Genomic DNA, 26360 nt, shown 5'->3' with positions numbered 1-26360 from the left:
CTAACGGGGAAAACAGATGAACTCAAGGCATGGTTAGGAACATGAGACTGGGATACAGAAACATGGCTCAGAGATGGACAGGACTGGCAGCTTAATGTTCCGGGATACAAATGCTACAGGAAAGATAGAAAAGGGAGGCAAGAGAGGAGGGGGAGTGGCATTTTCTTGATAAGGGACAGCATTACAGCTGCACTTAGGGAGGATATTCATGGAAATACATCCAGGGAAGTTATTTGGGTGGAACTGAGAAATAAGAAAGAGATGATCACCTTAACGGGATTGTATTATAGATCAGAGGGAAATTGAGAAACAAATTTGTAAGGACATCTCAGTTATATGTAAGAATAATAGGGTGGTTATGGTAGGCGAATTTAACTTTCCAAACATAGACTGTGACTGCCATAGTGTAAAGGGTTTAGATGGAGAGGAATTTGTCAAGTGTGTACAAGACAATTTTCTGATTCAGTATGTAAATGTACCTACTGGAGAAGGTACAAAACTTGACCTACTCTTGGGAAATAAGGCAGGACAGGTGACTGAGATGTCAGTGGGGGAGCACTTTGGGGCCAGTGACCATAATTCTATTAGTTTTAAAATAGTGATGGAAAAGGATAGACCAGATCTAAAAGTTGAAGTTGTAAATTGGAGGAAGGCTAATTTTGATGGTATTAGAACTTTCAAAAGCTGATTGGAGGCAGATGTTCGCAGTGACGGCTGGAAAATGGGAAGTCTTCAGAAATGAGATAATGAAAGTCCAGAGACAGTATATTCCTGTTAGGGTGAAAGGAAAGTGGTAGGTAGATACAGGGAACACTGGATGATGAGAAAACTTGAGGTTTGGTTTAGAAAAAGAAGGAAGCATAAGTCAGGTATAGACAGGATACTTCGAGTGAATCCTTAGAAGAGTATAAAGGCAGTAGGGAAATGAAGGCAAAAAGGGGACATGAGATAGCTTTGGCAAATAGAGTTAAGGAGAATCCAAAGAATACAAACACATTAAGGACAAAGGGTAACTAGGGAGAGAATAGGGCCCCTCAAAAGATCAGCAAGGTGGCCTTTGTGTGGAGCCGCATGAGATGGGCGAGATACTAAACAAGTATTTTGCATCAGTGTTTATTGTAGAGAAGGACATGGAAGATATAGAATGTATGGAAATAGATGGTGACACCTTGCAGAATGCCCATATTACAGAGGAGGAAGCGCTGGATGTCTTGAAATGCAGAAAGGTGGATAAATCCCCAGGACCCGATCAGGTATACCCTAGAACTCTTTGGGAAGCTAGGGAAGTGACTGCTGGGCCTCTTGCTGAGATATTTGTATCATCGATAGTCACAAGTGAGGTGCCGGAAGACTGGAGGTTGGCTAACGTGGTAACAGTATTTAAGAAAGGTGGTAAGGACAAGCCAGGGAACTATAGACCAGTGAGCCTGACGTCAGTGGTGGGCAAGTTGTTGGAGGGAATCCTGAGGGACAGGATGTACATGTATTTGGAAAGGTAAGGACTGATTAGGGATAGTCAACATGGCTTTGCGCATGGGAAATCATGTCTCACAAACTTGACTGCGTTTTTTGAAGAAGTAACAAAGAGGACTGATGAAGGCAGAGCAGTGGACATGATCTATACGGACTTCAGTAAGGTGTTCGACAAGGTTCCCCCTGGATTAGCAAGGTTAGATTTCGTGGAATACAGGGAGAACTAGCCATTTGGATACAGAACTGGCTCAAAAGATAGAAGATGGAGGGTGGTTTTGGAGTCCTGTGACCAGTGGAGTGCTGCAAGGATCGGTGCTGGGTCATCTACTTTTCGTCATTTATATAAATGATTTGGATGTGAACATAGGAGGTATAGTTACTAAGTTTGTACCAAAATTAGAGGTTTAGTGGACAGCAACAAATGTTCCCTCGGATTACAACAGGATCTGGATCAGATGGGCCAATGGGCTGAGGAGTGGCAGATGGTGTTTAATTTAGATAAATGTGAGGTGTTGCATTTTGGGAAAGCAAATCTTAGCAGGACTTATACACTAAATGGCAAGGTCCGAGGGAGTGTTGCTAAACAAAGAGACTTTGGAGTACAGGTTCATAGCTCCTTGAAAGTAGAATCACAAGTAGACAGGATAGTGAAGGCGTTTGGTATGCTTTCCTTTATTAGTCAGAGTATTGAGTACAGGAGTTGGGAGGTCATGTTGCGGCTGTACAGGACATTGGTTAGGCCAATTTTGAAATATTGCATGAAATTCTGATCTCCTTCCTATTGGAAGGATGTTGTCAAACTTGAAAGGGTCAGAAAAGATTTACAAGGATGTTGCCAGGGTTGGAGGATTTGAGCTATTGGGAGAGGCTGAATAGGTTGGGGATGTTTCCCTGGAGCGGCGGAGGCTGAGGGGTGATCTTACAGAGGTTTATAAGACCATGAAGAGCATGGATGGGACAAATAGACAAGAGTATTCCCTGAATTCGGATATTTTCTTAGAAAGGTTGAGGAGGTACCTGAATGAGGCCTACAAAATCATGAGGGGTGTTGACAGGGTGGATAGCAAGGACCTTTTTCCCCAGAGTGGAAGACTCAATTACTAGGGGTCACAAGTTCAAAGTGGGTGGGGAAAAGTTTAGGGAAAGTTCTTCACGCAGAGGTTGGTGGGTGCCAGTGGATGTAGTAGAGGCAGGAACGATAGCATCTTTTAAGATGGATCTAGATAGACATATGATTGGGCAGGGAGCAGAGGGATACAGACTCTTCAAAAATAGGCAGCACATAGAGGATATGGATTGGTGCAGGCCTGAGGGTCAAAGGGCCTGTTCCTGTGCTGTAATGTTCTTTGTTAGTTCTGGGGTGGGGGAGTCCAGAACTAGAGGGTATAGGTTTAAGATGAGAGGGGAAAGATATAAAAGAGACCCAAGGATGGTGCATGTATGGAATGAGCTGCCAGAGGACGTAGTGGAGGCTGGTACAATTTCAACAGTTAAAAGGCATCCGGATGTTTTTCTCATAGGAAGGATTTGGAGGGACGTGGGTTGGGTGCTGGCAGGTGGAACTAAATTAGGTTGGGATATCTGGTCGGAATGGACGAGTTGGACCAAAGGGTGTTTCCGTGCTGTACATCTCTATTACTCTATTAATAAATATGTTGAAGAAAGAGGGAGCAGTATAATAGCCCCCTCAAGTGGCCATTTGTATATATGTATGTACCAGATAAAACCATGATTTGGAGATGCCGGTGTTGGACTGGGGTGTACAAAGTTAAAAATCACAACACCAGGTTATAGTCCAACAGGTTCAATTGGAAGCACACTAGGTTTCGGAGCGTCGCTCCTTCATCAGGTGATAGTGGAGGGCTGTAAATTTTTGCTATAAATTCTGTGTGTTAGGATTGAGCCCTCCACTATCACCTGATGGAGTGACGCTCCGAAAGCTAGTGTGCTTCCAATTAAACCTGTTGGACTATAACCTGGTGTTGTGTGATTTTTAACCAGGTAAAACCAGTTGTTCAATGTTCACTTTCTTACAGGCTTAGCCTGGCCTGTAACCAACTGGCAACAACAAAATTATACAGCAAAATAATGAACAAAGGGATAACCAGTTTTCAAACTTCAAACAGGCACACAGTATAAGAGCTTTCAGAGCCTAAGCCCATGGACCAGAACATGGACAAAAAAAAAGAAAGAGTGAGAGAAAAAGTATGATTACTCTTTTTAAAAAAACCATAACCAAGAGCACATATGGCTGAGACAGACCATAAGGAGAAATGCCAATAGCTTAAAACAACAAAAGAGAGAAACTTGGGCTTCATATTCTGAAGTAGAAAGCAATACCTTTGAGAAGAAGGCTCTCACCAACAGATTGGAAAGAACAAAATATCTTTGAGCTCAAGAGGAGGACATAGCCAGATCAGGGAGACTGGCACATCAGAGACTAAACCGCGAAATCTGAGACTTGGGGGTTTTGGGGGAAAGAGGTTTGGAGGTGGAGATGTAAATATGTTCAGAATAAAGGCTTGGGGGAGATATAGTGTAACATGGTTGACATCAAAGGCATACATGATGGTCAGAGTTATGTGTATAGCTAGAGCAGTCTACAAGGGTGCAGAAGCTCCAAATATATCCTCTTCATGCAAAGTAAAGAGTTAGCCATAAAGCAAATATTTCTTGCTTTAAATAAAAAACCCATGGACTCATACAACTTACCTTTGTGACACTAAAAAGACCCAGACCCAAAAATCACAACAAAACATTTTGAAAATGAGGAAATTGGGTTAATGGGGATCAGAGGGGAAGGAAGAGTTGCATTGGAAGATCAGCTGTAATTATACAGAGTGGAAACAGAAGAGCTAAATCATGCCCCCATTCCTCAAGTTATGTTCGCATACAGCTAATTCAACAAGAAGGTTACATCTGAGGATGAGAAGCTAAAGGGCAAAGTTGGAGATATGCATTTGTTCAAAATCTTGTGCTTATCAGATAGCTAGACAAAAACCATCTGTAAAGGATGAGTGAGAGAAACAACAGAAAGAGCTGGAAAAACTCTGCGGTCTGCTGATCACAAAGTTATACAAGGGCCTGGTGAACCACGAGGGACTCTCCTGTGGGGCTCCTACTGGTGCACATACACCATCCTGTCCAACAATTGAGGACGTTGATTAAATACACAACGCGGCTGTGGGGCATTAGTGTTTGACTGGGATTGACTAATAAATGTAATTAAATTCTCTTGTAAACAGTGCTAACACTCGAGGAACTAACTTCTAAGAAAGTTTTGGATACATTTGAACATCATTCTAAGTACTTATTTATCTTCATGAAACCTATGACCACAAAAACAAACAATGTAAACATTCAGAAGCAAACCATCTGCTAAGCCCCTGCTGTCACTTGCTGGGAGTGTCCACAATACATTTGCCTGTATCATTCAATCCTGCTCTCTGAGACTTCATTTCTGCATCAATCTTACAAATGTCACAGCTTACAAATGCTCCAGAGCCTTGGTTGCTGGAGAGTTTAGGCTGCTATGGACTAATGTGTGGTGTCAGAAACAGGTACAAAAGAGAGTAACAGTTTTATTCTGTGCCAATGAAGCATCACAACAATTGAGAGAGTAAGAGTTTTGGAGAGAGAGAAAACAAGGTCTGAAAACTCCTTTCGGCCCATTCACGTGCACAGTAAACGCAAGGCACAATTACCATGCATATAGGCAGCCTGGGACAGGCAGCATGCACATTTCAAGTTGTTTCCTCATTGCAATGATCATAGAACATCAACTTAGCGAAGAATTGCACTTCAACTGGCTACATGCTCAGCAACATCATCCAGGAGTGTGTCTGGATAGCACAAATGTGCAGCTAGACTGCACCTCTGAAAGGGAGTGTGCATTTGGAGTTTGACAGTTGATGAAGCTTTGTAAAGAGCCATACATAGTCATTTGACAGAGAGGAGTCACAAGTCTGGTGTCTGAGCAGGTAGCCGTTGTCAGAAAGAAGCCAGCCCCTAGTTCAAAGTGGTGTCAAGTATAGCTGGCTGGCACCAAACAAAGCCAACATGGCTGCTGTCATGATAGTGGGCATTCACTAAGACAAGGTAAATCAAAATGCACACTCAGAGATTCAGCTCTGGTATTGCTCCTCCAGCTTCTGCAGAGCCACACAAGTGCAGTATTACACTCCACTTTCATTATGACTGACACCAGTTTAAACCATATGCCTTATAGGTATATGCACATCATATCACAGCAAACATTGGAAACTCCATGGTGCTGGAAGAATTGTACAGTTTTTATTTCGCTGGTTAGAGAGAGGATGCTGAGATCCTCTCTCCTGGCATACTGGACATCTGTGTTCTCACTGATGCAACAATGTACTACACCGAACTGCGAAATCCTTGCAACATCACCTTCAGTCACCCAGCGGGATACGCGCTGGTAGCATTATTGGTCTGGTAAAAGAACTGCCTCAGATCTGCCCCTTAGCCCAAGTGGAAGTAGAAAAATGCTCCCTGATAATTATTGGAGGGTACAGCATTCAACGGAGAGCCCTGTCCTCCTCTTGCTGAATAATGCTTGCATTTCCTCTGCCTTTGTTCCATGTCCCTGTTAGTATGCAGGCCAAGAGAAAGAGCAGTGAGAGCCTGCAATGGTGACAGCAGGATTCCTGCAGTCAGGTCTTCAAACTCCTCTAATCTTCTTGTCAAAGTCCAGCACCCTCCCTTTTGAATCCAAATGCTTTTGCACAATCCTACAACAATGGCAAACATCATACTTCTATTAACTCAGTCACAGCAAAAGAAACTTAAAACTGGATGCTCCCCAGTTCCTTTAAGAATACTACACATGTAGTTTGAGCACATTTAGCTGGGATACTGTAAGAAGGGCTGTGAAAAGGGCCTGTGGGGTCAGGTACTAAATCAGTGGAAGTCTCCATTTGATGTCACAATCTGCTCACTCTGTATGTTTAAGGTTTCCAACGTATACATGGGCCACTCACATTGGAACTATAAGCTTGGCAACAGTGCCAGAACTGACCACAAACTGTCAATATTTACTGATGCCCAGGCTTACATAGTTGTGGCACTAGCAATGCTACGGTGCTGAATTCGGTAGCAATAAAAAGTGGTAGGCCAATAGCAATATACAGATTTTATTGCATGTGTGCATGTTTATTATATATGGATTGAGCATATTACATAAATATTCATGTCCATAAGTCTGGAATAACAATAGTGTAAGTAATGATAACCACAAAACTACCAGGATGTGTTGTAAACCACATCTGATTCATGAACCTATTCTCGGGAGTGGATTTGGTCAAGTATGTCTACATGCGAGCCATAGCAAAATTGTGGATTTTATCAGCTCTTTGAAATGGCCTAGCAAGCCACTCAGTTATATTGAGAAAAAAATCATTCACCAACACTTTCTCAAAGAAAGTAGTGGTGGTAACAACTATCGGCCTTGACAGTAATGATCATAACCCATAAGTGAATAAATTAAAAGAATATATATACTTTCTGAAGAAGGGTCACTGGACTCGCAATGTAACTTTTTTCTCTCCACAGATGCTAACAGAACTGCTGTGTTTCTCCAGCAATTTCTGTTTTTATTTCAAAGTTTGTTGGAGTTGGTTTGGCAGTTAAACTTATAATTAGGTTTTTGAAATTTTGTCCACAAAATTGCTGGAAGTGCAATTGTGAGAGCAATAGCACAGGAAATTTAGTGAGCAACAGAACAATCTTCTAAACTGAGGAGATTAACACTTGAGAAATTAAGAAAGGAAGGAGAGAAATGAACAGAGGGAGGACTGAGGTGTAGGAGTGATAGTGGGTGAAGTCAGTGTCAAACAGGTGTGAAAGAAAAATACAAGAGGGAGAAAAAGACCAGAAAAGAAAGAAAAAGTAAAAAATGGATATTTTGGAAACTTCCCCAAACAATTCACATCCAATTTATACATCCTGATTTCACATTTTAGGGCATTTATTGTAATAAGTAATTAAAATGTTATTAATCAAACATTGGCAACTCTTATTTGAAACCACAGAATACAATCCCTATTGCTAATTCTTAGCTCAACCAGAGAAACAAATTTCATAAGCATGCTTTACACATAATTTCAATTTTCATTAAATCAATACAAAATGATTATTAACTTTCCAGGGGATATACTTACATTTAGAACAGAGATTAATGGACATTTGGATGCCAAGAGAATTAAGGAATATTGGTAATAGTGCTGAAAAATGGAATTGAGGTGGAAGACCAACCGTAATTTTACTGGATGATCAAACAGTCTCAATAGGCTAAATGGTTTATTCCTACTCTTATTCCTCATTACAGATATATAGATAAATAAATTTACAGATATCAGAGAGCACGTGAGCGACAGATACATATGCAATATAAACATTGATACTAAGGAGACTAAAAGTTGAAACTTTTTGTCTTGCATTCATTGGAACAAGGCCACAAGCAACTGATTTGAAAAGAGATCTCATTTTATACAGGATGAGATAGGCTGCTTAATATTTTAGCCATCAAAGCAGCTGCCTTTTGTTAAGTTTGTTTTTTTGTGTCCCCATTCTAATGAGTACAAGACAAAAGTTTCAACTCCTGGTCTCCTTTTTAACAATGCTTAAGCTCTGTACAATCAACATTTGTCATATTATTTAAGACTTGTGCTAGGATTCCGACAATAAATTCAGAGTGAGGGCTTTGATCTTTTAGAATCAGGAACGTGCGTACTTTAATCCTATACTAAATATGCGAAGGCCAAACACTTGAAGGTTGTATCACTGAAGTGAAGTGCTCACTCAAGGGAGTGAACTTTGGGAAACAGATTACATATTTTCTTTGATTTGTCTGTTGACTTAAATCAATAGTTGGATAAGCGTGCCTGTGATGGTTTGATCTGCACTGCTTGTGGGTTGACATTCTTGTCATGGGAATCAATTGTGTCTTTTTTTCAATTATAGTGACAGATAAACTTGTGTTAGGTTTTGTCTACTACAGAGCACAGAAAACCTCCAAAGCTGTCCTGAAGATTGTGATGAAAAATGTTAACTCAGTTTCTTATTCCATAGATGCTGCAAAACCCACTGCGTATTTCCAACACTTTGATTATATTCTCAGGAATTATCTACCATGATGCAGACCACCCAGTGAAATAACTCCACAGAGGCTGGTATCCCATCACCAGTCACCCTTTATTTTACATGTGGACAGTCCTTGACATTGATCCAGCTCCCTCAGAGCCAAATCTCAAAGTGAGCAGGAAGTCTGATGTTCCTATGCTTATCTATCAGCCAGGATTCCTTAACAACCCCAATCAGAGAACTCATATTCTATGAGGTCCACATAGCTGACCTCGTTACAATCACTACAATCAGCAATATATGTTCAGCACAAAATGTCATTCCTTGTGTATCGATGACAACATTTGTAATGCAGCATTAACAAACACACTGCATTTTAAACCATTTATAAACAAGCATCATACAACTTACATTGATTCTGTTGTGGTATGTATTTAAGTTTGAGAGTTATGTTGCAATGCCTTTCACAATAGAACTGCTACCATTCACACACCAAGAAACACATGTTGGTTGATATTAAACTACTGCAATGTAGGTCTATGTCACTGACATGGAGAGCAAAAAGACAACAAATTAAGCCCTGTTTGTGGGCTCAGAATCCAAAGTAAAGTTATTTTGAATAGCTTTGATTGAGAAGTCAGTGATCCACAGCACAAAATCTCTTCTAAATTAGCAATTTCAGAGGTTCAACAAGTTAACTATAAAAGATAATGGAAGAATATTGTTGTGATATTTATAGTTGGACTTGGGATTCTGATGTTGGGTTTGAGTACATTGTTAAGTAGCATTGCTTACCTCATCTAGGAGTATTAGATACTGAGAGTGATTCCCTCCCAGGCTCAGAGATTATTGGGCTGGGTCCAGCTTTTAAAGTTATTGCGATCCTCTACTGCAGTATTCTACCCATAGCTGTAAACACAGTACTGCCAGCAACAAATTCTGAATGACCAACACTACTTAAAAACTCCTTTTCAGTAAGTGGACACCTCATAAGTTCTAATAGAAATCTCTCAAATTTTATCCAATATATTAGGCACTTAGCCTCAAAATAATTTTTCAATCACTGCAGTTTAAGCCATTCATCACAGCCACACGGCATGAAGGCACATGCAAGGAGTGAATGCAGAGCAGAATAAATTCCACTTTGGAGCTTTGTAATGACAGACTCAAGCTCTGCCTGTGTTGAGTGCCCTGCTTGCTCTCTGCACCTACAGCTGCTGACAGCAGCAGTCACAGAGACAGTCAATGCTCTCTTATAAAGGGAGTTTTTACAGACAGTTATCACACTAAAGGAGGAGGCAACACAGGTAAAGAGAGAGGCACTCACCTCATCTCTGCATCACTTTCACATGGGCTCACCGCTGGAGACTGTTAGATTAATTCTGAAACATGTCACTTTTAAGAAGGCTACAGTAGCTATGTGAACCTCAGTAAATCTCATTAAAGGTGAACAAAGTATTGCTGCTGATCAATCAGTGCTTTCCTACGTAATATGAAAGGCCTGACTTACCATGGCTGGATTCCCCTGAGCTGTTTGTGCTAATGGATCTTGCCTCTGGACCTTGGGATTTTGATTTGTATGAAGATGCTGTTAGGAATAAGTGGGAGCTCTCCCTTGCTGAGGTGCTGAATACAAATTGCAGTCCTAACCCTCTCCACACACACGCAGACAGGAAATAGACCATAAAGGCAGCTGACATGGCTCTGATTGGAGAACTCTACGATCATGTGACAGTGCCCTGGCTTACCAAGGGGCAGTGATATAAATAGACAGTGATATGTGGAGGGATGGTTAAGAAATTCAAGTACTCTTGGGTTGTTCACACCTCACCTGCTGAAAACACTACAGAAGTAGGATTTGAAATAACAGATGCATTCTGCATGAGAAGCAGCTCACTTTTCATCACAGAAGCAAGGTACACATTTTCCTGACTAAGTGGAAGGTTCTAATTTATCATATAGGCCAGGTGAGAATACCGTGTGCTATACCAAATATACGCATACATTCTCTGCAAACAAAACAGGTCTTTATACTGCCTCTCACTGGCCAGGTGGGGGTCCCCCTCCTCTTTTTAAGATGATATAAACAGAAAGGAAAGTCCCCTCAACACTATCCCCATCAAATAGTACTGGGGTGGGAAAACAAGGGGTTAATTGCAGAAGCAAATTCCCACTACTCTGAGCTAAAAGTAAACTTAAAGATTCCCCCAACACCAATCCATCAAATACTCCAGGGACAGGGATAGCAAGGGGTTAAAATGAACAGCTCACATAATGCCAATCTGTTGCCTTCTCCTCATAGCTCTGCAAATGGTTATTGGAAAAAAGAACAATCTAATTCCCTTTGAACAGCTTTGGTTAAGCCTCCCTCCACCACTCGCAGGCAACGCATTCTAAGAGTTCCCCAGTGTGGTGTCCTACACCCAATTATCTTCAGCAGCTTCATTAATGAGCTTCCCTTCATCATAAAGCCTGAGTGGGAATGTTTGATGATGGTTGTACAATGTTCAGCATCATTCATGATTCTACAGACATTGAAGCAGTGCATGTTCAAAAGTAGCATTAGGTGTACAATATCTAGGTCTGGGCTAACAAGTAGCATTGAAATCACCGAATCCCCCATTATCAATATCCTGCAGTTACAACTAACCAGAAACTCAACTGCACTCATTATTTTAGTACATTGACCTGCTTGTGCAGACAGAGGCTAGGAATCCTGAAGCAAATAACTCATCTCCTCATTTCCCGAAACCTGTCCACTATCTAGTAGACACAATTTAGGAGTGTGATGGAACATTTCCCATTTGCCTGGATGAGTACAGCTCCAAAAACACACAAGAAAGCTTGACACCATCAAGGTCAAAGAAGCCAACTTGATTGTTTGCGGATGTGGTGCCATTCATTCACTCCACCAAAACTCAGTAGCAGCAGTGTGTACCATCTATGAGATGCACGACAGAAATTCATGAAGGTTCCTTAGACAGTACCTCCAAACCCACAACCTCTCATCAGAAGGACAAAGGAAGCCAATATGTGGGAGCACCACCAATTGTAAGTCTCCCTCTATGCCATTCACCATCCAAACTAGGAAATACATCACCACTCTTCCAGTGTCACTTCATCAAATTCCTAAAACTCCTTCACTAACAGAATTGAGGCTCTCCCTTCAGAAAATTTAGACTTAGATTTTATCATCACTCAGTGGTTGAAAAAGGTAATTCACTATCACCTTCTCAAGTTCAACTAGAAATGGGCAATAAATGCTGACCCATATGCCATGGAAGAATAAAACTATTACTGAGATGTTTCTCCTCATAATACTTCTGCTTCTTAATATTATTTGCTTTAAATCAATGCCTTCTGGTTCTTCATCCTTTCCCAGTAAGAATACCTTTGTCACTCTGTCCAGACTACTCACAATTTGACTACTTCTACCACATCTTCTTTCAGTTCCCCTGCTCCAAGGAAAACAGTACCAACTTCTCTAACTCATCTTCAAATTTAAAAAATTATTCATCACTGGTACCATCCTCATAAACCTTTTCTGCACTCGCTCCAATGCAATCACATCTTTCCGAAAATTTAGTTCCCAGAACTCCAGCAGATTTAAAAAAAGAGATCAGAGGGTAATAATATCTGGATTACACCTGGTGCTATGAGCTAGTGAAGGTAGGAATAAGAGGATAGAGCAGATTAATGCATGGCTGAGGAGCTGGTGTATGGGAGATGGATTCACATTTTTTGGATCATTGGAATCTCTTCTGGGGTAGAGGTGACCTGTACAAGAAGGACAGATTGCACCTAGTTTAATTTATTTCAATGCAAGAGTCCTAACAGGGAAAGCAGATGAATTCAGGGCATGGTTAGGAATATGGGACTGGGATATCATAGCAACTACAGAGACATAGCTCAGGGATGGACAGGACAGGCAGCGTAATGTTCCAGGATACAAGTGCTATAGGAAGAATGGAAAGGGAGGCAAGAGAGGAGGGAGAGAGGCATTTTTGATAAGGGATAGCATTACAGCTGTAATTGGGGAAGATACTCCTGGGAATACATCCAGGGAAGTTATTTGGGTGGAACTGAGAAATAAGAAAGGGATTGTATTATAGATTCCCTAATAGTCAGTGGGAAATTGAGAAACAAATTTGTAAGGAGATCTGAGTTATGGTTGTAGATTTTAAATTTCCAAATATCGACTGGGACTACCATAGTGTTAAGGATTTAGATGGAGAGGAATTTGTTAAGTGTGCACAAAAACATTTTCTGATTCAGTATGTGGATATACTTACTAGAGAAGATGCAAAACTTGACCTATTCTTGGGAAATAAGGCAGGGCAGGTGGGGGAGCACTTTGGGGCCAACAACTATTATCATATTCATTTTAAAATAGTGATGGAAAAGTATTAGGCAAGAGCTTTCAAAAGTTCATTAGGGGCAGTTGTTCACAGATAAAGGGATGGCTGAAAAATGGGAAGCCTTCAAAAAAAAATGAAATGAGAATCCAGGCACAGTAAATTCCTATTAGGGTGAAAGGAAATGTTGGTAGTTGTAGGAAATGCTGGATGACTAAAGAAATTGATGGTTTTTGTTAAGAAAAAGAAGGAAACATATTTCAGGTATAGACAGGAGAGATCGAGTGAATCCTTAGAAGAGTATAAAGGCAGTAGGAGTATACTTAAGAAGGAAATCAGGAGGGCAAAAAGGGGACATGAGATAGCTTTGGCAAATATGGTTAAGGAGAATCCAAAGGGATTTTATAAATATATTAAGACCAAAGGATAACTAGGGAGGGAATAAGGTCACTCAAAGAGAAGCAAGGCAGCCTATATGTGGAACCACAGGTGATGGGGGAGATACTGAATGAGTATTTACTGTGGAGAAGGACATGAAAGGTATAGTGTTTTGTACCTTTAAGAGAGAGTGAATGCTGTTTTGCACTGAGAGCTTACAAGCACCTGTCATGTGACTAACTAGCTGCCCCAGAGTGTGCTGGAAAGTTGAGAATATGTAACATTTGGCTGTGAAATAAATACCTGAGTCTGTTGCTGTTTTGACAACAATTCAAATTTAAACAGTTTAAATTATGCCCTAGGGTATTAAAACCCAATCAGATTTGAATTTATTGTTTTGTCAACATTGAACCAATGAGACGATCTGATGTTGGAGTTATAAAAAACGCAGGCAGTTTGAAAATCAGACAGAATAACTGCCATTTCAAACACTCTCTATCAAAGGTACCTTTTGTATGAAACATCTTCACAGTAAAAGGAAGACGATGACCCAGGGAGATCTTCAGCCAAAAGACAGACACCAGAAATGACAGCTGTATGGTTTTGAAATTAAGTTGATGCAATTTTAATAAGTGTCTTATTGGAACAGCATATTGTTATAGAGTTAGAGGCAGGTAATAAGCAGTTTAGAGAAAGAGGGAATTAGAGTTGTGAATAGTTGTTGTTTAATGTTCACTTTTAAGAGTTAAATAATAAATTGATATTATTTTCTTTAGATAGTGGAGTTTGGGAGTTCTCGATCACTCACTCTTACTTTAACAGATTACGAGGCGAGATGAGCTTTCTGGGTGCTTGACTTAATTAACAGAAGGGCTCACCACTGTGTCATAACAATAGAATGTAGGGAAATAGATGGTGACATCTTGAAAAATGTCCATATTACACCTGCGTGTCTTAAAATGTATAAAAGCGGGTAAATCCCCAAGACCTGTTCAAGTGTACCCTAGAACTCTGGGAAGCTAGGGATGAGATTGCTGGACACCTTGCTGAGATATTTGTGTCATCAATAGTCACAGGTGAGGTGTTGGAAGATTAGAGCTTGGCTAATGTGGTGCCACTATTTAAGAAAGGCTGTAAGGAAAAGCCAGGAAACTATAGACCGGTGAGCCTGACATAAGTGGTGGGGCAAGTTGTTGGAGGGAATCCTGAAGATTTATATGTATTTGGACAGACAATAATTGATTAGGAATAGTCAGCATGACCTTGTGCATGGGAAACTATGTCTCACAAACTTGTTTGAGTTTTTTGAAGTTTAAAAAGAAGAGGGTTGATGAGGGCAGAGTGATGGACATGATCTATATGGACTTCAGTAAGGTGTTTGACAAAGTTCCTCATGGTAGACTGGTTGGCAAGGTTAGGTCGCCTGGAATACAGAGAACTGGCCATTTGGATACAGAACTGGCTTGAAGGTAGAAGACAGAGGGTGGTGGTGGAAGGTTACGTCTCAGACTGGAGGCATGTGACTCCTGGTGTGCCACAAGGATCGTTGCTGGGTCCACTGCTTTTCGTCATTTATGTAAATGATTTGGATGGGAGCAAAGAAGGTACAGTTAGTAAGTTTGCAGATGACACCAAAATCAGCGGTGTAGTGAACAGTGAAGAAGGTTACCTCAGAGTACAATGGGATCTTGATCAGATGGGCCAACAGGCTAATGAGTGGCAGAGGGAGTTTAATTTAGATAGACATGAGGTGCTACATTTTGGAAAGGCAAATCAGAGCAAGACTTATACACTTAACGGTAAGGTCCTGGGGAGTATTGCTGAACAAAGAGACCTTGGAGTGCAGGTTTATAGTTCCTTGAGAGTGGAGTCGCAGGTAGATAGGATAGTGAAGAACATATTTGGTATGCTTTGCTGTATTGGACAAAGCATTGAGTATAAGAGTTAGGAGGGCACATTGTAGCTATACAGGACATTAGTTCAACCACTTTCGGAATACCGTGTGCAATTCTGATCTCCCTCTTATCGGAAGGATGTTGTGAAACTTGAAAGGGTTCAGAAAAGGTTTACAAGGATGTTGCCAGGGTTGGAGGATTTCAACTATAGGCAGAGGCTGAATAGATTGGGGCTGTTTTCCCTGGAGCATCAGAGACTGAGGGGGTGACCTTATAAAGGTTTACAAAAATCATGAGGGGCATAGATAGGGTAAATAGACAAAGTCTTTTCTCAGGAGTGGGGGAGTCCAGAACTAGAGAGCATAGGTTTAGGGTGAGAGGGAAAAAATTTAAAAGGGATCTAAGAGGCAACATTTTCACACAGAGGGTGGTGTGTGTATGGAATGAGCTGCCAGAGGAAGTGATGGAGACTGGTACGATTACAACATTTAAAAAGGCATCTAGATAGGTATATGAAAATGAAGGGTTTAGAAGGGTGTGGGCCAAGTGCTGGCAAATGGGACTAGATTAGGTTGGGATATCTGGTCGGCATGGACGAGTTGGATCAAAGGGTCTGTTTCCGCGCTGTACATCTCTATGACTCTACGAAGCTGAGTGAGTAGATAAGATCCCTACTCTTGTACTCTATACTTGTATTAATAAAACAATTTTTAAAAACTGCTCCCTCAATCTGCCCTTCCTATAAAATCACCCCTCAACCTCCAACACTCCAGAATTGCACACAATATTCCAAAAATGGCCTAATCCATGTCCTGTACAGCGACACTATGACCTCCAATTCCTATACTCAATACTCTGACCAATAAAGGAAAGCATACCAAATGCTGCCCTCACTATCCTATCTACCTACGATTCTACTGTCACATTGCTGCCTCACAGCACCAGGGTCCCAGGTTCAATTCCAGCCTCGGGCGACTGTCCGTGAGGAGTTTGCATATTCTCCCTGTGTCAGCGTGGGTTTCCTCTGGGTGCTCCGGTTTCCTCCCACAGTCCAAAGATGGGCAGGTCAGGTGAATTGCTAAATTGCCCATGGTGTTAGGTGCATTAGTCAGAGGGGAATGGGTCTGGGTGGGTTGCTCTTCAGAGGGTCAGTGTGGACTTACTGGGCCAAAGGCCTGTTTCCACACTGTAGAAAATCTAATGTAAACTATGAACCTGCACTCCAAGGTTTCTTTATTCAGCAACACTCCTCAGGACCCCTATCATGATACTCACGGCATCTCTCAGATTCCCTTACAAGACAGTTAGGAGATTCAGATCTGCATTACAGGGCAGAACAACAACTAGCATTGGAATGTTGCTGCAAGGAGTCTTTGTACACAGGGGCCTGGCACATGAATTGGACCAGAGAGTATCTCAATGCTGCTCGCTTGCTCTCATAGTGCTGACTTAGTGCCTATCTGCATGCTTGCAGCATCCATACTGTGCCTGTTGATTAACCAGCTTCAGCCAGAGCCAATAAATAAATGTTTTTTCATCTATCATACAGGAGACATTTCATGAATACCAGTCATAACCTGCAAATCATTCATGACCATACTTAAAATTTAACTACAACATGCATTTTGATTTTTTAAAAAAGTTAGCTAAAAGATGATGGTGGATGCGAACTCAAATGGTTGACAAAAAGAGTCATTCGATTCTGGAATGGTACATCAGTATAAAGAGTGGGAAAGTTCCACATTTTAAGACGAAAATGGAAAAGATAACGAGAGGCTCATTAACTAAACACTTCTCAGGCCATCTCCTGCAGACATTTTTGTCTTTTATCCTTCCAGGGATTTACAACAATGGAGTTGAAACGCAACTTTCATCCATATCAGAGTGTGGTAGAGGCCTGATGCTTTAACACACATACTATCATGTGAAGGTTGCAGCTTTGAGAACAGACATTAAACATCCCTGCGCTGGAGGTAAACAAGAAAACCATTTTTGAATGCTGCTAGCCAGCTATTGCCAAAAGCAACTAGGACAGAAGAATTGCACTCAACCTAAAAAAAAAACAAAAATCTCAAAATTGGCTGTTTGACTGCCAACATAATTCCTGTAAGTCACATCCATTGTGGCAGCTGCAAATCTATTTACTATAAAAGACCATGACTTTTTAAAAAATTGTGGACAGAAATGGGAAATAACTGATTCAAAACCAGTCTTTTAAAAGGGATGACTGCATGTTTTGAAAAACAACTGACCTGGCATTATATAAATAACTATTTGAACAAACAGTAATGTAAGTTATTGCAGATGAGTTGGAGCCAAGGGTTTCCATGTACAGAAGCAACAAGAAGCTGATTAGCCTGTGGACTAGTGACTATTTAAAGATAACAAAAGTATTTTGCCTGCCAACATACTATGAATTTGGTTCTCAGTTAACTGGGAATAAGATAGAGAAATGTTTTGATCAGGAACAAGATTTGTTTCTCTATTCTATGCAGTCAAACCAAATTAGAAACCTGAAGAAAACCAATTCATCTTTCCTGCAGCAGTTGTTTTTTTTTTAAAACCCCCGCACTACCACCTAAGTGCGGTAGTGCTTATTTTTTTTCCCAGCACCCATGGTGTGTGTGTGCAGGTGTGAGACACAGTGAAAGACACAAAGTGCACGAATCTTTATTCAAATTCCACCACCAGGAAGATAGGAAAACACCCGGGTGGCCAGTGACAAACACTGCCCTTCGCATCAAAGGGCAGTGCTGTGTGATCAAAACAGTGAGGGGGAGGGTAGGGACTAAATCAAAATAGAATTGGAGGGAGAAATGATGCACTCCACTCCCTGCGGCGCCCACCTCTCCCTGAACAACTCCAGGGTGTTGGTCGACACCGCGTGCTCCTTCTCCAAGGACACCCGGGCCCTAACGTAACCGCGGAAGAGGGGCAGGCAGTCGGCCCTAACGACCCCCTCCACGACCCGCTGCCTGGACCTGTTAATGGCCAGGCCCAGGAGCAGACCCACTAGGAGGTCTTCAGACCTGCCCTCCCTCCTCCGTACCGGGTGCCCAAAGATCGCAGCAGTTGTTATAGGCTATGGGCATTTCACTGATAAGCCAAAGACCTTTTATAAGTGAACTAGCCAACTTGTGTCTCTCGCAAACCAATGGAAGCATCGAGAGAAAGACGACTGAAAGCAACATTTTTGACCACCGTTAGGATGATAAGGATCATCCCAGCAAGCCGTGAATGGGAACCAATCAACTACTTTCCAACTTTCCTTTGACTATAACCTATTTTGTGTGTGCATGCAAGAGTGTGGGAACTTTAATAGGAGGTTAGAGTTTTGATTTGTAGTATTATATGCTGATGATTTAAAACTACTTATGTGTAGTTAGAGTCTAATTACTTGTAAATAAATAGTAATTCTTGTTATGGACAGTCAGGCAGGGTGCTTCATACTTACTCTGGTGGAAGTGGTCCGAGCAGGGGACTCCATTTTGCCTGACACAAGTCAAAAATGAAGATCCCATAAACACATTGATATCTCATTATTCAGGAGAGACAAGAACACCATTTAATTAGAATAAGTCTCACTTAGTGGGGTTTAATTTCTCCTGGTGGTAATGATGTTACATCATACCTTGCTACTAACCTGACAGCCATGTGCCCAGCGTTGTTGGAAGTTAGATACATCATAATGACCACACCATAGAACGATGAATATGAAAAACTGACACCCATAGGTGTTGCTTCATCAGTACATCCTGTTAATAATCATATAAATAACCATTCAGCACATTAATCCAGCTGTGCTGTAGACAAACTGAAGCACTGAAGAGAGTAGAGCAATATTAATATCTCTTTCACTAACAAGATGAACCAAATTATTGTGGTCAATGGGAGGAAATGGGGACACTCCTGTGTACAGGTGCTATAGACACGAATGAGAATGGTTTGTCAGTAAGTAGACCACCTTGGAAGGATACTCTGCAAAGTCTTCAAGTTGAAGAATAGTGAGGAATACTGTCAACTGTGCCACAGAGTGCCAACTTTTTGCAAACTGCACCCTCTCTCTAAATGCATCTCTAAACTGCCAGTAGTTGTTCTAGTGCCAATTAACTTAAATCCATAAAAAGCTGGTTTAATGAGGTTGCAGGTGAAAGTCAAGTCTGCATATATAATTTCACAGCAGAATCTTGTTAAATCAAAAATTGCTGAATACAAAATAATGAGATATGAATGATATAATACAATAGACTACTGATGACAGATGTGTTTTACACAACTGAGAAAGATTGTTCACACTGTGGATAATCAGAACTGACTAAAATCAAAAGGAATCACTGTATAGTTCAACTTCCTCTTGCAAAGCTTTTTGTATTTCATTTGGAACAAGAATATGATCTAAACAGTCTAAGAAAGAGATAGCCTGAGAGAAAAATTCTGAGAAAAATATAAAGCTTGGAATTTTATAGTGCTTTTTCTGATCATCAGACACCTCAAAGTCAGTTTTTCCCATTCAGTAAATGAAGCACTCGTGCAGAGTAGTTACTGCATCATAGAAAATATAATGTAGCAAACACGGCAGCCAATTTGTATCTAACACACACCCACAAACAGCAATGCAATAATAACCAGTTAATGTTTTTGTGATGTTTTTCAACGTTAAATATTCTGGAAGAGACTGAGAATACTTTCCCAGCTTTTCTTCAAAATGACACTAGGTCACCCAGAGCAGACAAATGGAACTTCAGCTTCACATCACATTCAAGAGCATCTCTGATACTGTCACACTCTCACTCACACAACCTTCCATAGTCAGAACAATCTGACTCAGAGACAAAAGTGCTACTCTCTGGCAATGAGGATGCAAGATACATTGTAAATGAGAAAATCATAGATCAGAAACAGTGAATGAACTTTATCTATTTATGTTCATTGATTTAAATTTCCTGCCAAATTATGGCAGTTACTGACATCAATATGATGTCACTGCAGACTATTATTCAATATTAGGTTAATATGTTGCTATAGCTGGATCTTCCCACTACAGCCGACATGAATTAGGTAATTGGTCGAGTCCCTATTCCCAATTCTAGCAGTTTCTCAAGGCTTAGATCCAGAGGTAGATTCTAGAAATTTGGGTCATATACCCAAGAAATTGATAACCCTGGAAACCATCTAACCTTTGAGTTTCCATTCCCTGCCTTTTCCTGATATTCTATTAAGTCTATGTTTTCAAATATTTGTCCAACTCTACAGTAAATTAACTTATAGTTGTTGACCCAATAGCCATTTCCTGTAAAATATTCCACATTTTAAAAATTGAGCTTGAAAAACAATATTTCTGATTTGTCCTTTATTCTTCTAATTACAGGAACCAAAATATTTTCAAGAACAAAAGATTATTCTTACAATGGGTGCTGTAAATGTGGTCAACTTGCGTGCACAATTAAATTAAGACAGGAAACAGGGACTTGTTATGCAGTGAGTATTGCCCAGAAGCTCAGAGTTTGAATCCACCCCACCAATCCTTCCAACAAATGCCAGTGTCTCTCAGTAAGTGTGGGAGACATTCCTGGACACTATCCCATGCATGTAAAATGGTATGTTGCTGCAGTGAATTAAGTTCGTTGAGTGAACTGTCACAGAAAAAAATAGGAAACCAATATCTTTGACCATACAGCTTAGACAACCAAAGTGCTTGCCACGTTGTGTTACTTGAAATTAGCTTAAAGGCAGTATCAAAAGAAAGTGAACACATTTTGGGCTAAGTTTTGATTATGTCAGAAGATTGATACATTTGTTCTTAGCTGACTAAAAAACAATTCTACAGTTAATTAACTATTCTGTAATCGAGTTCAGTTGTCTAAGGGTTTGCTTGGTCATAAGACAAGCATTTTCCTGGTCAGTGAGTGTGACCTCTATGCAAGCCAATAGAATATTGATTCCAATTAAAGAGGCAAACAGGAGCTGGTGACATTCATAGGCAAACAATGAAAGACTAAGGGGCCCAGTTTAAAAATTAGGAGTCTCGCTATTAGGACAGCGATGAGGAGAATTTCTCTCTCTCAGACAGTTGTGGGACTTTGAAACACTCTGCCTCAGAAAGCAGTGGAAGCAGGGTCAATGAATATTAGTGAGATGGAGGAGATAAATTCTTGTTGGGTGGGATTATCACTGGTTTGGAGGAATACTTGGGAATGTGGAATTCAAATCACAAACAGATCTGCCATAATCTTATTGAATGGCAGAGCAGGCACAAGTGGCCAACTTCTGCTCCTAGTTTGTATGTCCTTAGGACCAGAAAAAACCCTTTGGTCTATCCTGCATGATCAAAACATCATATTATATAGACTTGTTATCCTGCCCAAAAACATACATGCTGCTTGGAAAGGTGAGAACTAGATGGAAACTGGGTCAATTTGAGGGAAAAAAAATCTGGGCAATATTAATTGAACCTGTGATGTTTGAAACAAGTTAATTTATCTCAAACCTTGCTGTAACAAATGGAACACAGTCATTAAAACCGATCAAACAGAAGGACTCTGATATTCTCACTGCTTCATTTGAACACCAGTATATATTAAATTCAGCACCAAACTTAGGAGCAGAGAACTAAGAGAACACAGAAATATAGGACACCTACTAAAGTAGAGATAACAGCTCAAATGTGTCCACATTTACAAACACAGATTAAATTCTGCTGATAGCCATAAGAGATTCAACTTACTTGGTATTTTTGCAAATCTGTATGTCATATGCTGTTGTTAGACTTTCACATTTGCTTTACATACGATTAAAAAAAAAGCCAAGCAAAACCAACACCATCTGTCACTTCAAATTCTGTCCTCTAAACCAGAATACAGAATACACAATCCACATCCAGGACCGTCAGATGACCTTGAAGCACTCATCAACCAGCTAATCGAATTAAATCTGCACAAAAGCATCAACAGATGGTGGAATAAAGCAGCTCACAGACCTCCCTCTGCTGGAACACCTTAGCTACTAGGCTGAACCTATTCCAAACACTTCAGGAAGTGACATCTCTAGCACCAGCCAATAAAAACTAAAGAGACATCTATTTAGCCCCATATTGCAGCTTTTCATTCTGAACACAGGAAGTTCATTGGATTAAATGCAGTACTGGATCTCCATTTTTTTTTTCTTCTTACTGCCAATATTCTAGACTCTCGTGCATATTGAAACTCTGCAGGAAAGCATTACAGTCAGCTTTAAGATAGACAGCACTAATTGCTAATGAATGAAGAGGATTGCAAGCAGATTAGCAAAAGAAAGGCTAAAAAGTGCCAGTGGAGTTGAAAGTCTTACACAAAGGTATTTGTAAAAATGGAAGCCCAAACCTTCAATCACCTGAAATTTTTCAAGATACAAAACAAAGTTAGTATTTGAAATAAATGATGTCCAAATGCAGTAAGACCTGGTCAACTGTGAGACTTAGGCTGATACTGACAAGTGACATTTATGTCATGCAAGGGTCAGGCAATAATTATCTCGAACAAGAGAGAATCTAACCATCTCTTCTTGACATTCATTGGCATTACCATCACTGAATCCCCCTCTATTACTATTCTGGGGATTACCATTGACCAGAAACTGAATTTGATTAACTGTATAAGCACTACAATAATAGGTCATAGGCTGGGAATTCTCTGGCGAGCAACCCACCTCCTGTCTCCCCAAAGATTTTCCACCATTTACAAGACACAAGTCAAGAGTGTGATGAAGTAGTTTTCAGTGGTCTGGATGAGTGTAGCTCCAACAACATTCAAGAAGCTGAACAACATCCAGAACAAAGCACCTCCCTTAAGACGTTAAGCATTCAGTTCTTCTATCATCAATGCACAGTGGCAGCACTGTGTACCACCTACGAGATGCACTGCAGCACCTTTTACAGCACCTATCAAACCTGTCACCTCTACCACCAAGAAGGACAAGAGCAGCAGATAGATGGGAAACCACCACCTGCTAGTTCCCCTCCAAACCACTCACCATTCAGACTTGGAAAAATATTGCCGTTCTTTCATTGTTGATAAGTCAAAATTCTGGAATTCCCTCTCAAACAACATATGGCCTACAGAATTTCAAGAATATCTCACATTGGTATTTACTGTGGAGAAAGACATGGAAGCTAGGCAACTTGGAGAAATAAATCGTGATGTCCACATTACAGAAGAGGAGGTGCTGCACATCTTAAAACGCAAAAGGATATTATTAAACTGGAGAGGGCTCAGGAAAGATTTACCAGGATGTTGGGGGAGTTTGAGTTATAAAAGTAGGCTGGATTGGCTGGGATGTTTTTATTGGAGTGTAGGAATTTGAGGGGTAACCTTATAGAGGTTTATATAATCATGAGGTGCATAGCTAAGGTGAATAGCAAAGATATTTTCCCTAAAGTGGGAGAGTTCAAAACAAGTGGGCGCATTTGTAAGGTGAAAGGAGAAAGATTTAAAAAGGACATGAGGGGCAACTTTTTCTACACAGATAGTGGTCAGTGTATGGAATGAACTGCCAGAGGATGTAGTGGATGCAGATACAGTTACAATGTTTAAAAGACATTTGGAGAGGGAGGTTTGGAGGGCTATGGGCTAAGTGCAGGCAGGTGGGGCCAGTTTAATTTGGGATTGGCCATAGATTAGGCATTTAGGCCTTTATCAGTCAGTGCATTGAGTACAGGAGTTGGGAGGTCATGTTGCAGCTGTACAGGACATCAGTTAGGCCATTTTTGGAACATTGTGTTCAATTCTAGTCTCCCTGTGATAGGAAAGATGTTGTTAAACCTCAAAGGGCTCAGAAAAGATTTACAAAAATGTTCCCCGAGTTGTAGCATTTAAATTATAGTCAAAGATTTTACAGACTGGTTATTTTGCCCGAAGTGTCAGAGGCTGAGGCGGTGACCTTATAGAAATTTATAAAATCATGGGGGGTATGGATAGGGTAAATAGACAAGGTCTTTTTCCAGAGATAGGGGAGCCCAAAACTAGAGGGCACAGATTTAAGGTGAGAGGAAAAAGATTTAAAAGGGACCTAACTGGCAACTTTGTCACGCTGAGTGTGGTATCTGGAATGAATTGTCAGAGGAAGTGGTGGAAACTGGGAGAATTACAATATTTAAAAGACATCTGGATGGAAGGGATATGAATATATGAATTGGAAGGGTTTAGAGGGATATGGGCCAAATGCTGGAATATGTGACTAGGATATTTGGTCTGCATGGAAGAGGTGAACCAAGGGTCTCTTTCTATGCTGTATGATTCTATGACTCCAAGGCCTCTGGGACCTGATCCTGTTTCCAAGGATGTTGTGGGAAGCTAAGGAACAAAATTGCAGATATCCTTGCTGAGATATTTGTATCATCTACTGCCATGCGCAAGGTGCTGAAAGACTGGAGATTGGCTAATGTGCCATTATTTTTAAAAAGCTGCAAGGAAATGCCTGAGAACTATTGACCAGTGAGCCTGACATCAATGGTGAATAAGTTGTGAGAGGGGACTCTGAGAGACAGAATTTACAAGTATTTGGAGAGGCAAGGTCTTATTCGGCTTAGTCAGCATGATTTTGTGCATGGGAAATCATATCTCACTACCTTGATTGAGTTTTTTGAGGATGTGATCAAGAATATAGATAAGGGCAGAGCAGTAGACATTGACTATATGGACTTTAGCACAACTTTCGACAAGGTTCTGCATGGTAGAACAGTAAGGTTAGATTGGTAAGGTTAGCTCATATGATCCAGGGTGAGTTGGCCAATTGGATACAAAATTGGCTTGATGGTAGGAGACAGAGTGTGGTGGCAGAGGATTGATCTTTGAACTGGAGGCCTCTGAGCAGCAGTGTTCCACTGTGATCAATGCTGGGTCTACTGTTTTTTGTCATTTATACAAATGATTTGGATGAGATTACAGGAAGCTTGCAGATGACAGCAAAATTGGTGGTATAGTGGGCAGTGAAGAAGGTTATCTAAGATTGCAATGGGATATTGATCAGCTAGGCCAATTGACCAAGGGGTGCAGTTGGAGTTTAATTTAGATAGATGTGAAGTGTTGCATTTTGTTAAGATAAACCAAGCCACAATTTACATAGTTAATAACAGGGCTCTGGGAAATGTTGTTGAACAGAGAGAGCCAGGATACACAGTTCTTTGCCACAGATAGGCAGGGTGGAGAAGAAGGCATTTAGCATGCTTGCCTTCATTGCTCAGACCATTGAGTATGGGAGTTGGGATGTCAGGTTGTGGCTGTATAGCACATTGGGGAGACACATTGTTTTGAAATAGAAAATGCTTTTGGCTGCAGGTTCAGGTGCTCACAGTACCTCCTGGTATATGAAGCACCATAGATTCACAAATTAGACCCTGAATCCCACATCCTGACAAATTTGGATCTGCTTCAATTAGATATCATCTTTGGTGTTCCTCTCTCTATTGAAGACTGTAACTGCAAATAATATATATATTCAGATAAATCATGAATAGATACTGGCAGAATTTGAGTTGAGATGCAGTAATGGGGCATTAGCAGTATAGAAAATTCTTTCGATCTAATTCTGAACATGTGTAAACAGACTTTATCTCATCATGTTATTATTTGACCTATCATGCCATCTTATTGCATACTTTCCTTTGAGAGTCATAGAGATATACAGCACAGAAACAGACCCTTCTATCCAACTTATCATGCTGCCCAATTATCCTAAATAAATCTAGTCCCATTTGTCAACATTTGGCCCATATCCTTCTAAACCCTTCCTATTCATATGCCGATCCAGATACCTTTTAAATGTAGTAATTGTACCAATCTCCACCACTTCCTCTGGCAGCTTGATCCACACATGCACCATACTCTTAGTGAAAAAGCTGTCCTTTAGGTCCCTTTTAAATCTTTCCCCTCTCACCTTAAACCTCTGCCTTTTAGGTTTGGACTCCCCACCCTGGGGAAAAGCTGAAAAATGTGTTGCTGGAAAAGTGCAGCAGGCCAGGCAGCATCAAAGGAGCAGGAGAATCGATGTTTCGGGCATAAGCCCTTCTTCAGGAATGAGGAAGGTGTGCCAAGCAGGCTAAGATAAAAGGTAGGGAGGAGGGACTTGGGGGAGGGGTGTTGGGAATGCGATAGGTGGAAGGAGGTTAAGGTGAGGGTGATAGGCC

General features: G+C 40.8%; 1 protein-coding gene across 9 annotated transcripts in view; it reads right to left on the bottom strand.

The window, feature by feature from the left end:
• LOC122564112 (septin-4-like) overlaps positions 1-22169 on the bottom strand; it is a 125833-nt gene extending 103664 nt beyond the window's left edge. Inside the window, exons 1-2 of one of the 9 annotated variants that reach the window (XM_043718686.1) lie at positions 21927-22168; positions 18657-18694 (exon numbers count right to left, since the gene is read on the bottom strand). In XM_043718686.1, the coding sequence (XP_043574621.1) occupies positions 18657-18694; positions 21927-21954 (66 nt within the window). In that variant the 5' untranslated portion in view covers positions 21955-22168. Of the gene's footprint in view, positions 1-10084; positions 10248-18656; positions 18695-18845; positions 18950-21926 lie in introns of those variants that run through there. The other 8 variants (XM_043718693.1, XM_043718685.1, XM_043718690.1 and 5 more) reach the window with 8 other exon arrangements.
• Positions 22170-26360: the final 4191 nt, after the last annotated feature.

Source organism: Chiloscyllium plagiosum, chromosome 28 (assembly GCF_004010195.1).
Source record: "Chiloscyllium plagiosum isolate BGI_BamShark_2017 chromosome 28, ASM401019v2, whole genome shotgun sequence".
Taxonomy (NCBI): domain Eukaryota; kingdom Metazoa; phylum Chordata; class Chondrichthyes; order Orectolobiformes; family Hemiscylliidae; genus Chiloscyllium; species Chiloscyllium plagiosum.
The sequence above is the reverse complement of the archived record's forward strand: the minus strand, read 5'-3'. Positions and strand labels throughout refer to the sequence as shown.